At 46.3% G+C, this 12,186-nt stretch overlaps 1 protein-coding gene across 1 annotated transcript in view; it reads left to right on the forward strand.

Moving 5' to 3' along the window:
- Window positions 1–12,186, forward strand: part of LOC144754874 (uncharacterized) — a 749,989-nt gene that overhangs the window by 479,306 nt on the left and 258,497 nt on the right. Inside the window, exon 4 of the mRNA XM_078643188.1 lies at window positions 3,385–3,568. Coding sequence (XP_078499314.1) covers window positions 3,385–3,568 — 184 coding nt within the window. The remainder of the gene's footprint in view (window positions 1–3,384; window positions 3,569–12,186) is intronic.

The raw sequence follows: 12,186 nt of genomic DNA on the forward strand, positions 1-12,186 counted from the left end.
AACAAATCGGTGTGAAGTTCTAGTTACCATACTTAGGTATTGTTGTAAGCCCTCAGTATCCACATATGATGTATAAAACTTATAAGTTGTTAACTGCCCAGTAATGTTTTGGCGATCATGAGCTTTCTTCCTCAAAAAAATATGTTTTATTTCTTTTTTGGGGAGACTCTTGCACCGCTGGGGTTTTCCATAATATTTATTTTAAATATGTCCTTAAATGTTGACACTATATATTTGAGCCATGGGATCTTTAAACAGTTGTCTAGGCGAAGGCAATCATTGATGATACTTCTGTTAAAGATAGTTTCTTCCTTCATCCAAATAGATCTCCATACCAGCAATGGTCTCAGCCCAATTAAATCCGTCAGATGTTCCAACCCCACTTCTTTATGTATTAACTCAGAGGTGGCTGACGTGGGTAAACAGAGTAACTTTTTAGAAAACCTGTTTTCCTCTGTTTGTAAATCTACATGACGGTAGTGACCCCAAATCTCTGCTCCATAAAGTGCAATCGATGTGCATCTAGATTGGTAAATGTGCAACATATAGCAAATTCGACGATCCCCAAGTTTAACAGCAAATTTAAGAACTCCGTAAGCACTTTTAGCCAGTTTGGCCCTAACATTCATTACCTCCTGTGTCCACATTCCATTACTAGTAAAGATTATACCCAGGTAGCAGAACTTCTCAACAGTTAAAGATTTTAGTCGGTCTACATAAAAGGATTTTGATTTTCCTGAATTTAGGCCACAGATCAGGGCATATGTTTTAGTTTTATTAATCTGTAACTTTCTGCCCTTAATGAAGCCTGTGAACTTATTGATTAACCTCTGTAGGCCTAATGGTGTCCTTGAGATGAGTACCGCGTCATCTGCATATAGCAGCACCGGTACATCCTGTCCCTCCACCTGGGGTGCATCGGACTTTACAGTTTTGAGTTCAACATCAATTGCATTAATAAAAAGAGTAAAGAAGAGTGGCGCAGCCTTGCCTAATACCTAAATTAACCTTGAATTTGTAGGTACATTCGCCCGCTTGGCCAAAGTGTAAACATGTGGATAATTTAGTGTAAAGTCTCGCAAGGGAACAAATAATAAACTCTGGGGCACCAAGATCTAATAAAATCGGCCATAGCAGGGCATGGTCTACTAGGTCATTGGCAAAGTCAATAGGTTGACCCTTTGTGGCTTTTTGACATTGCCAATTGCATTTGGACTCTGTGCAGCATCGTAAAAATAAAAAATGCACAATAGCAGTTGCGTCACAACGCATGCGCATCCCGACAAAATGAGAACTCATTTTCTTTAAAAAAAAATTACAGATCGCAGATGCCACTTGGATTGGTTAATTAAAAAATTCTGATTTTTTTTAACATGAAGGCACAAATTAAACATAAAAAGGACTAGAGATTTTGGGTGGGGTGGGGTATTGGAGGAGCAGTTGGGGGCCAGAGGAAGAAAACCAACACACAGAGGGTGGTGGGGAGCACGGGAGAGAACACCAGACAGGCACAACTGCAAGAGCAACACAGATCATGGCATGGGAAAAGAAACGCACAGAGAGGAAAGTGAGCAGCATGAGAAGGAGAGAAGTATACTAATAAGAGATACCAATACAGAGCGATAGGAGTGAGAGAAGTATACCAGGGAGACAGATGGAAAACTTCGCACTTATGGGGGCTTAAGAAAAGAGAAACGAGAGCAGCACAGGGATAGAGTAAAGCAGACTGATGAGAGAGAGAAAAACACAGAGCAGGAGGGAGATAGCTGGAAAACACATGCACTCTCATGAGTGCTTAAGCAAAAAGAAAAAGTAGTTCCCTAAAATTGAGCAGTGGAAGAATACGAGTAAAGAGGATATGTTCATTGTGAGGGACAAATACAAGATGGACAAGCCATTAAATGAGAAGTAAGGAAATGCGAGTGAAAGTTAAGCCAACCAATTGTAAGCAATGGGCGGGCTTTAAGCCTACTGTAAGATCTTGGTAAGATTACTATTTGCCTTTGGAACTGTACAGCTTGCACTGCCTGGTAGTCTCCATCTAACCAGTCATCCCAGTGGCACCTGTGGAATGCAGGGATGTAGTTAATGTTCAGAGTCGCGTTGATGTCCTCACCCTGAGGCTGTATCTCCAAAACAGAATCTGTGGGCATGTTGACCTGTACTGCAGAGAAATGCAACACAATAAATTAACACTCTTGTGGCCCAGAGCAAAGCATGCTGAGATAATGATTCCTATTTGTAAAGTACTAACGTATCTCCCCTAAGGGTTTCAAGACGCTGCGGGCTGTAGAGGAGATTAAGGGCCATATGTATCAAGCAAATTCGCATTCGCAAAGGCCGAAATTCGCAGAATTTCGGCCTTTGCGAATGCGAATTTGCTACATGGTATGTATTAAGCAAAATCTGGTGCAAAATAAGGAATCACAAAATTTGCGATTCCTTATTTTGCAATTGCATTTAAGGAATTGCAAATTTTGTGATTCCTTAAATGCAATGTATGAAGCAAAAACATTTGCAAAATGTCCTTAAGAAATCGCAAATTACCACCAACTTCTAGTTGGTAGTAAGTTGCGAATTCCTGGAAAAATGCACATTTTTGCATTTTTCAAAGTGCCATGTGACAACATACATACCCTTGGGGCATGTATGTGGGTCACATGTGCACCAACGCATATTTCAGGGGTGCAGCAGGGCTTTGGACACCCCTGCACCCTTGAAATTATTCTCAATTTGCGATTAGCAAATTGCGATTCGCAAATTGAGAATAATTTCCCATTCTGGCCCATAGAAATGAATCGGAAAGTATTCCTTAATTGCGATTCGCAATTTGCTAATCGCAATTAAGGAATTTTAAGAAATCGCAAAAAAATGCGATTTTGTACATACATACCCGTTTGCGATTCTCAAATAGCGATATCTTAAAAATCGCTCTTTGAGAATCGCAAATGGGTATCTTGATACATATGGCCCATGGTGAGCTATTGATCAGAGTCACATGATGCTGGGAGTCGGACCCTGAGCCCCGTGCTCCAGAGTCAGCCGCAATGGCTTCTGCGCTACACCTCTTCAATTATTTGCACGATCATCTGCAATACCTCCTACAATATACAGAAGACAATGCCAAGACCACTGCCCCGATAAAAGTAGTCTTAAATCACATAATTAAACAATACAAGGCTTTAAAGAAGACATACATTGAAAAAATAAAACTGCCCCTCAAAGGGGGTAGGGATATCAGTGATTGATTCAGAGTCGTCCGCGCTGCATTCCATTGCCCTTCACTTACTTGGAATGTTGGCACTGTGCCATGATCTCGCTGTTGCAATTTTTCTGGGTTTGTAAGTTGTTCATGTCTGCATACTTCTTCTCTTCTCTGTGTAGGAGTATTTTGTACAGCGCTGTTCCTGTGGAGCTGCCAGGGCCTTGCGCAACTCGTACCAGGAGGTTAAGAAGCATTTTAATATGAGGAGTCGGCCACATAGTATGTTTATTCAGACTGGAAATCTCTCCGACCTTTCCATGATCCCAGAAATGGGAGGAAACTATGACAACTTTGGTTACAAAGGTTGGTACTTCATAACCTATTGGTTTGGACGTGAACTATATTTGTGATTGTGTGTTCTAATGTAATATAGTCTTCAAGTTGTGTGGTTAGTGAAAGCAGAGTGAAAGTTATACAGAGTGTAACAAACTTCAAGCTTCAGTTGTGCAACATTTGGCCGGCTGATAACTTCTGGCCTTTACCTAAAATGAATCCTACTAAACTTTAACTAGTACTCAGACAAATTGCTCTTGTGCATTCATCCTTAAAGTAAGGCCTGTTTTCTGGTGTGATATGTGTACCAGACCTACAACGGCTTTCAAGTCGGTATTATGATGTTTTAATGTGTGTTCTTTCATTTCAAGTCAACCTTGTTTGAAATACAAACCACCACAGGCTAAACTCAAGCATTGCGAAAAGCTTCTCAGAAATCTTGATTTTCCACTTTGACTAATGATTTGCGCAAATGTCCAGCAATTGTATGTATATGATAAATTTGCAAAATGTCCTTAAGGAATCGCAAATTACCACCAACTTCTAGTTGGTGGTAAGTTGCGAATTCCTTGAAAAATGCACATTTTTGCATTTTTCAAAGTGCCATGTGACGCACATACATGCCTTTGGGGCATCTTGATTATCCTTTGGCTTCTTACCACCTCCTCTAGGCATGTGGTAGCAAGCGATTGTCAAGTGGTGCTTTGATTCAGGTCAGTTTTCAGGTTCCCTTCGACCAATGTAAGTAAGCAAAGTAAGTCGCTAATCTCCAGGTCACAGTTTTGCAGAACGACGTCTGCTTCTCTCACACACGAAACTGCCGGGTATTATTAGCACGAGTTGCATTTGAGTTCTGGTCTCTGGAACAGGCTCATGGGAATATACAGGTATCACATACATTTCTGCCACCTGCTGTGCATGTAGAGTCTGCACGGTGGACAATCTAAATTAGCTTGGACACTAAAGAACGTTTAAAATATCATTTAATGCCCTGTTTCCTATTCAAGCAAATTATTTTCTATGAAAAGTGTTTCAGCCAGGGGCGTGGCCTGGCAGTTCAACATGGCGAACACGCTCTAGGCAAGCTCCAACATCCCGTTCTATAATCCTTCCGCTATCCTGCCGAATACATACCCATCATTGCTTTACGCCACTCCTACATGGCCTAAACATCGTTGCTGCGGATTGGTAAAAGGGGAAGTGGCATAGAAACACAGGAGTACGACGAAGACGCCTTGAGACACATCTGTGGCATGACCACCCCAGAGGGAAGACCCATCTGTGGCCTGGTGTGGTGGGTGGTGCCCGCCCGGGAGGGACCTGCCGGGGGTGCCTGCCCGACTGTGCTCTGACTGCTCTTGGACCGGGCTCCACATTGCAGTCTGCTTGGAGCAGCTGAGGGGTGGCGTTGAGTGTGGTTCTAGGGGCCTGGGTCAAGGCCCATCCGCGGCTGGAGATTGAGGCGAGTGGAGACTGCGACGTGCAGAGACCGCCCGAAGTGACGTGGCATGCTACTGCGGCCCGGCCGCCATATCGTGGGTTGTGGAGTCTGGCGCCCTGATTTGACACCTCAGGGTAAGCCCGGTACCGTCCCCCGGACTGGGGCTACCGGGTAAGAGCTGACTGCATCATGACCAGCAGACACCGGATTTACAAGATTGGTTGGTCTGAGGCCTGCGGTCTTGGTGTGTTTTGGTGACTGCGTTGGGCCACGGGGTCTGCTGCAGGCACTCCGGACGGGCCCATCTGGGCGCCACCTCGGGCTCGTAAGTGTGTGGCCAGGTGCTTCGGAGGCTGGTTCGGGCTGTGGCGATGAGTGGGACCAGACCGAACCACCCATATTGCGGGCCCCTGTTTACTATCCCCGCCGCTGAGCTTTGCTTCCAGGGGCCTGGGGATGCTCTGCAGCTGCCACTTTGGCCCGCATGGCGATTCAGGATGATGCAAACAATGGTGGCACCACCATGAAACTCACTGGGCCCAAGTGAGAAGACGACAGCCCACCAACTGCCCTGGGACCTGATGCCTATTGGCCTAAAGTCGGCGTAGAAGAGCGGGCCTTTGGTGGTCACATCCAAGTGCAGTCTACAGGTGAGGCATCCATTCTCGGGGTGGGGGCGCTCCTGCTTGCAGATGCGGTTGGGTAAGGCCCCAGTGTGGCTTGTGAATGGCGGGGTCCCCAGCTGGCCTCTTTCCGGCTAGACGAGGGTCGTGATAATCACCCTTGCTACCCCCTACACGCAGGATGGCGCCACTCTACCCTAAAGTACGCACCCCATACTCAGCCTGCACTCATTATTATCTAAGCAGTCTAGGACGGTCATTGCCTGGTGGGGGCTCACAACCGCAGCTCACGGACTTGCCCACAATGACGTATGATAAACCATCTAGCGCAGAGTCGAAACAGAGCACCATAGACCAGTACACAGGGGTGGGTGCCCCAGCCGCAGACCCTGCTAATCCAGCTACCACTATGCCTGGCAACGCAACCTTACTAGCAGCCATTACACAATCCAAAGACATGCTGGAGGTCAAAATAGGTGCAGTAGGCTCCGACGTGATGCTCCTCCATCAGGATCTACGAAATGCAGTGGAGAGGTTCACGGAGACCGATACGAGGGTCTCCAGTATAGAGGATACCATGACCACCCTCCAAAAGAAGGTAAACACCCTCAAGAATCTGACAAAGAGCCATGAAACATGCATGAGGATGCTGAAGGGAGAGCCAGAAGAAAAAACCTCCTCTTTGTAGGCTTTCCCAAAGGCTGCGAGGACGAAGACGTTGGGAAGCTCCTTGCTACCTGGCTGCAGGATTGGATGCCAGACGGCTGTCTCTCCCCCTGCTTTATTATCGAGAGGGCTCACGGCCCTGATCAAGAAGCTCCCCCCTAGTGCCAGGCCAACCGGTTATCGCAAGGATACTCAAATTACATGACCAAGACAATACCTACGATAGGCCGGGTTGAAAGACTCCCTTTCCTTTGACACACAGCGCATCATGATATTCCCGGACTACACTAGGTTGGTCCGGCACAGATGCCAATCCTTCATGGAAGCGAAGGCTCACCTAAGAAGCCTTAAGCTCTCCTATGCGTTACCATTTCCAGCTCGCCTGCGAGTAACATACAATTCCCGTACCATTTTCTTCGACGCCCATGAGGAGGTCTTCCCTTGGACAGATGAAGAAATACATGTGAAGCCTCACACTCCGCCACCACTAGACTCGGATTCCTCATCTGGTGACCCTGTTAGTCGACAATCCAAACACAAAGGAAAACATAGGCACAGATAGAGATCGTCATGGTGAGCTCAGGCTTGTAGTGAAGATTGATCCGTACCTTCTTAGAATTGCTGTGACTATCTGTACTGTAAGCTACGCCACATCTGTCCTGGCAAAGATGGGATTCCTTTTCATATGTACTTACATATAAGATGGTACTCTTCAATGTGCTACATTCCTAGAGAGACACTACTCAAACACTAGGAGAGATGATATGCTATTAGGATGGTTTCTATAGATCCATTCAAGGGGCCTTGTTTCCGGCCCCCGTTAAGGCTGGGCTGAAACCCTCTCCGTGATACATACTTCAATGGTCGTTGGGATTTAGGGAATGTTCATTTGTTGCTCGTGCTGTGCCTACTACGGTTGGTCTTGGCGCTCCCCACTCGGCTACCACACGCCGATTGCATTCCTTTGATATCCAATACACGCCCAGATGACAAATTTCAACACTAGTATCTCGCAGGGAAAGCTCCACATCATTAGCTGGAGTATCAGAGTTGTCTTGGACAGGGTGAAGCGTGGGGCAGTGATTCAGCAGGTCAAGCTCCTAGGTATAGACATTCTACTGCTTCAAGGAATGCACCGCTTGGGTACTAAAACCCTGTGCCTGTCCAGATTAGGCTAAGACCACATATTTCACTCGGGGTTTACTAGAGGCTTCTGAGGCGTGGCACTCCTGATACTTCATGGAGTTCCTTTCCAACTCACATGCTCATGGATATACGCACAGGGCAGATACATCATTGTGGTGGGCACTATCCATGGAGAGTGGGTGGTTCTAGGTAGCGTATACGCCCCTCTACCACTCACTAAGGCCCTTATAGAACAAATATTGGCCTTTTGGCTCTATATGCCCAAGGGGCTAGTGGCAATGGGGGGTGACTGAAACGACGTTTTGCACCCACACCAAGACAGATGAGGAGTTTCCATGGGGCTGAGAGGTTCACGTGAGTCACCCCTGCAGCACCTGGCTGACGGAATGGGATGGGTGGATGTCTGGAGGATGCTTCATCGGATCGAACAGGACTTTACCTACTACTCACATGTCCATAAGTCATTATCCCACCTGAATGACCAGTTTGTGCTCCCCAATTATGTATATAGAATCTTGGATGCTGCGATACTGCCCAGAGGCATTTAGATCACTCCCCAGTGTCGCTTGGCATCCAGGTGGGCCTTAGTCTTTCCCTTTTCTGATGGCGCCTCTCCCCCTGGCACTTACACGACCAACAGTACTGGACACACATGCACCAGGCTCTGACGGGATATTTTGCTATGAATATTGGGACCGTAGCCCTGGCTGGGACTCTTTGGTAGGCCATGAACCCAACTCTTCACGGATTGGAAATCTAGTTTTGTGCTCTGAGGCATAAACATCACCATGAGAAACTCCTGCAAATGGAAGCCTGCATCTTGACCCTGGAGCGGCAGGGACGGGGGTAGGGAGAGCACCTGGCGCAACGTCAGTTGGTCCTGGCGCAGCATTCATACCAAGGAGAGCAATTAGAACAAGAACAGACAGTGTGGCCTGCATCTTGTAGCCTAATTTATCAGTGAGGAGAGAAATCCAGCAGGCTACTGCATCGGCTGTGTCCACACAAGATACAGCCAATCCACATTCCAAGCATTAGGGATTCCAAAGGAGCTATCCTTACAGACACCTCAGCATTCGTGAGCAGCTTTGCTGACTACTATAAGCTGCTCTACACAGAACAAGAAAAGCTGCCAGCGGCCACCATTCAAAAATTCATTGATGAGTTACCCCCAAAGGCCTTTCTGATGTCGCACGGGCACAGTTCAAAGCCCCCTTCAAGGTTGAAGAATTAGCAACCGCTGTGGCCGAGCTACGTTCAGGCAAAGCACAGGGCCCCAATGGCTTTCCCTGTGAATTCTTCAAAATATTTATGCCACAATTAGGCACCCATTCCCTAGAGGTGCGGCAAACTAGGTGACAGGAGAGATGACTTCCCCTCAACTGGAGACATGATGAGGTGGTGGTCTTCCTCAAACCGGCCCGGCCCCCAGAGTGCCACTCCTCATACTGCCCTATTTCTCTCATGAACATTGGGGCCAAACTGCATGCTAAAGTGTTAGCTAATCGACTCATGCCTTATATAACAAATTTAGTTCACCCAGATCAGGCTGGCTTCATTCCTCACCGTGCTACACATCACAATTTCCATTGAGCCCACAATACCATAGCTGCGGTGAGTCGCCTGGGAATCCCGCCTGCCTTATTATTGGCCAAAATAGATAAGGCCTTTGATTCTGTCAGCTGGACGTACCTATTCACACTTTTGCGATGCCTGAATATCAGCCCCAAATTTCTAACATACGTCGGCTTGCTCTATAAAGACCTTACAACCTCGGTGCAGGTGGCCAGCTTGGTTTCTCCCCGATTCCCTATATACACAGGTACCCATCATGGCTGCCCCCTATCTCCTTATCTCTTTGCACTAGCTATGGAGCCATTGGCGGCCTGGGTCAAAGTGGACACCCAGCCCTGCAGCTCATAATGGTCATGTGAGGTCTTGGACAGGATCACATTATACGCCAATGACGTCTTATTTTTTCCTACTGTATATAGAATAAATACAATAAATCAGGCCCTAGACTCATCCGCATGATGCAAGTTTTTGGCGAGACATCAGAACTATATATGAATGCCAACAAATCAGTTCTATGGCCAATACTGGGGACACATGACCTCGGTACCTGGTCGGCTGATCTGACCATTGCCACAGAGGGCTTGAAATATCTCAGTGTTTTTCTATCCGCCTCTCAACACGTCGCATGGAATCACAACCTCGCTCCCTTAACAGAACACGTTAGGGAGGAGGTATCCTCACTGGGGGTGGTCATGCGTGGGTGAACACTTAAATCCTTCCAAGAGCTCCAAAGTGAATTTTATATGGCACACACACACAATTATTCAAACATCTACCATTTTACCATGGCTGGACCCCCTATATCAAGGGCCTAGAGGTACTGCCAGAATTCAATTAGCTGGAAGGTAAATTATTAATGGGGGAATTGCGAGACCACAAAAATACCAAGATATACCAGATCCTAATCACTAACAGTCATACCACACTAGACACGCTCCGAGCGACATGGCATACAGACATAGGTCCAATAGAGGATGACGACTCGACCAAGGCCCTTGAATCCCCACGGGCACCTTCTTGCACACGACGTGGTCCTGTAGAGTAATCGGAAGGCTCTGGCTGGGTGTTATGTCATGTCTATATGATGTCTTCGCCTGGGATCATCCAATGTCACCGATATTGATTCTCCTGCACGCTTCTCATGAAATTGGGGGCAACAAAAACAAACGCCACCTCTTATTCCTAGACCTTACCCTAGCAAAACGAGATGTAGCTTGACTGTGGCAGGCTCCCTGTCCTCCTCTACTAGGTGTTTGAAAACAAGGTATGGACTTCTGCATGGGTCTGGAACAACCAATATTTATAGCCAGTGGGTGCCCTCAGAAACATATTAAGATATGGTAGCGGTGGGCAGACTACCGCAGCATTCCACTGATACCTTTGACGCCAGATCCGGGTGATGCACCCAGCTAGGGATACAAATTCATTACAATGCTGTGCACTTTGTATACATCTGAATACATCTGAGCACGGGCGGCTGACAACGGGGGAGTACATTATTGACACAGCACATACAGTTGTTTTGTTGCTAATGTTTTGTTCATGACCTGTATTCACATAGAAAACTGTGCCATATTCATATATTTCAATCAATGCATGTATGGTGTAGGCCCTGTGGACCGCATATGGCTAGAAATGCAAATAAAATATGTTTTGATAAAAAAGTGTTTCCGCCGCCTCCAGTAAAAATAGTAAATATTTACTGATACACTTTTGTGCAAAAATCCCTCAGCCGATAGCTTGATCAATCAGGTGTAAAATGTAAACACAATAAAAAGTGAGGCACGTACAACAAATGTTTGTGAACACCCACAACTTTATGACTGTGTTCATCACGTGCCATTACACAGCCATGACCCTACACTTCCCTGGGAACACCCACGATTGCAGAAGTTCGACAAACGTTGTGCATTCTTTGCATAGCATCGGAGGAGTTGTGCCACCTCGAAAAGGAAACGTTCACCTATGAAGTGAGTTTTGCATGCTGAATTTACGACCTTACCATGAGTAAGTCACACTTAAGTCCACAAAAAAATCTTTGCAAATCGAACCAGCCCACAGTTATTTCATAATTAGTACTCCAGCTTCGTCATTATTCCACTGGCCTGCATTGGTAGGCCATGTATCAGTCACATGTCAGAGTCCCATGCTTGGAGTCAGAAACTTCTTCCCTCTTCACAAGAACCTCCGTTTTAGGTCGAAGTCTACCAGCCCATGAAGCTATCTGGTTGCAAAGACTTATTGGGGACATTCTGAAACCTGACCTAGGAATGCATTCTACCCATTTCATACCATTGGCTTTTTGTTTTGTCAGTCACAGTTGCTTTCTTTCTATTCACTGCCTCTATTTGTTTTAGTCTGTCCAGTATGCCTTTGTCCCTCCTGTGGAGCGACGCTTCTTTACTACCTCTCTGATTGGCTTCTTCTATTCTTCCAGAGTGCTTGCTTTTGAGGAGCTCTTTTTTTTCCGTAAGCACTCCGTGAGAGTGCATGTTTTATCCAGCTGTCTCCCTAGTATGGTTCTTTTACTCCACCTCCTGCACGTCATCTCTCTCTTTTAAGCAGTGTACTTCTCTCGCACCCCGGTGCTCCAATTTACAGTCCCTCACCGATATTGCTGTCTTATGTGCTTATGTTTTATTATTCTAAATATAGAGTGAAGTCAGCTGCAGTGGCATTGGAGCATTTTATATTAGGGACCGCTGTATAACTATTTACAGTACACAACATTACTCTTATTTTTAGGAATAAATGGTGTGCCCTGAATCGCAAGTTGTGAGCCAACAACAAGACTTGAACCTGGTTCACCACATTCCTGGCCTTAAGACTACATCAGTGAGATGCGCGAGCGTGAGCTACAAAATGGCTGCCGTATAGAGAGCTCCGGCGCGACGGACCTGTTTTTGGGTTAATTACGCTGATATCTTGTCATAAAAGCGGCGAAAATGGGGTCGCTTATGTATTGAAGCTCATACCTGTTAAGTGTGGTGTTTTTTGGTGATTTTTACAACAGTGAGCAGCTTTCTTCATCCAGCTGCTGCTACCTCCAGCTCTGCTCACAGGATCAGCCAGGTCAGTCAGTCAGAGGGGCGGAGCAACACTTCAGGATAGGGCCTGGCTTGGGCCTAGCCACTCCCATAGCCCATTATAGCTGCTGTACCAGCTTTTTATAAGGAATTCTTCTTGCTGCCTTAACA

Source organism: Lissotriton helveticus, chromosome 5_1 (assembly GCF_964261635.1).
Source record: "Lissotriton helveticus chromosome 5_1, aLisHel1.1, whole genome shotgun sequence".
NCBI lineage: Eukaryota > Metazoa > Chordata > Amphibia > Caudata > Salamandridae > Lissotriton > Lissotriton helveticus.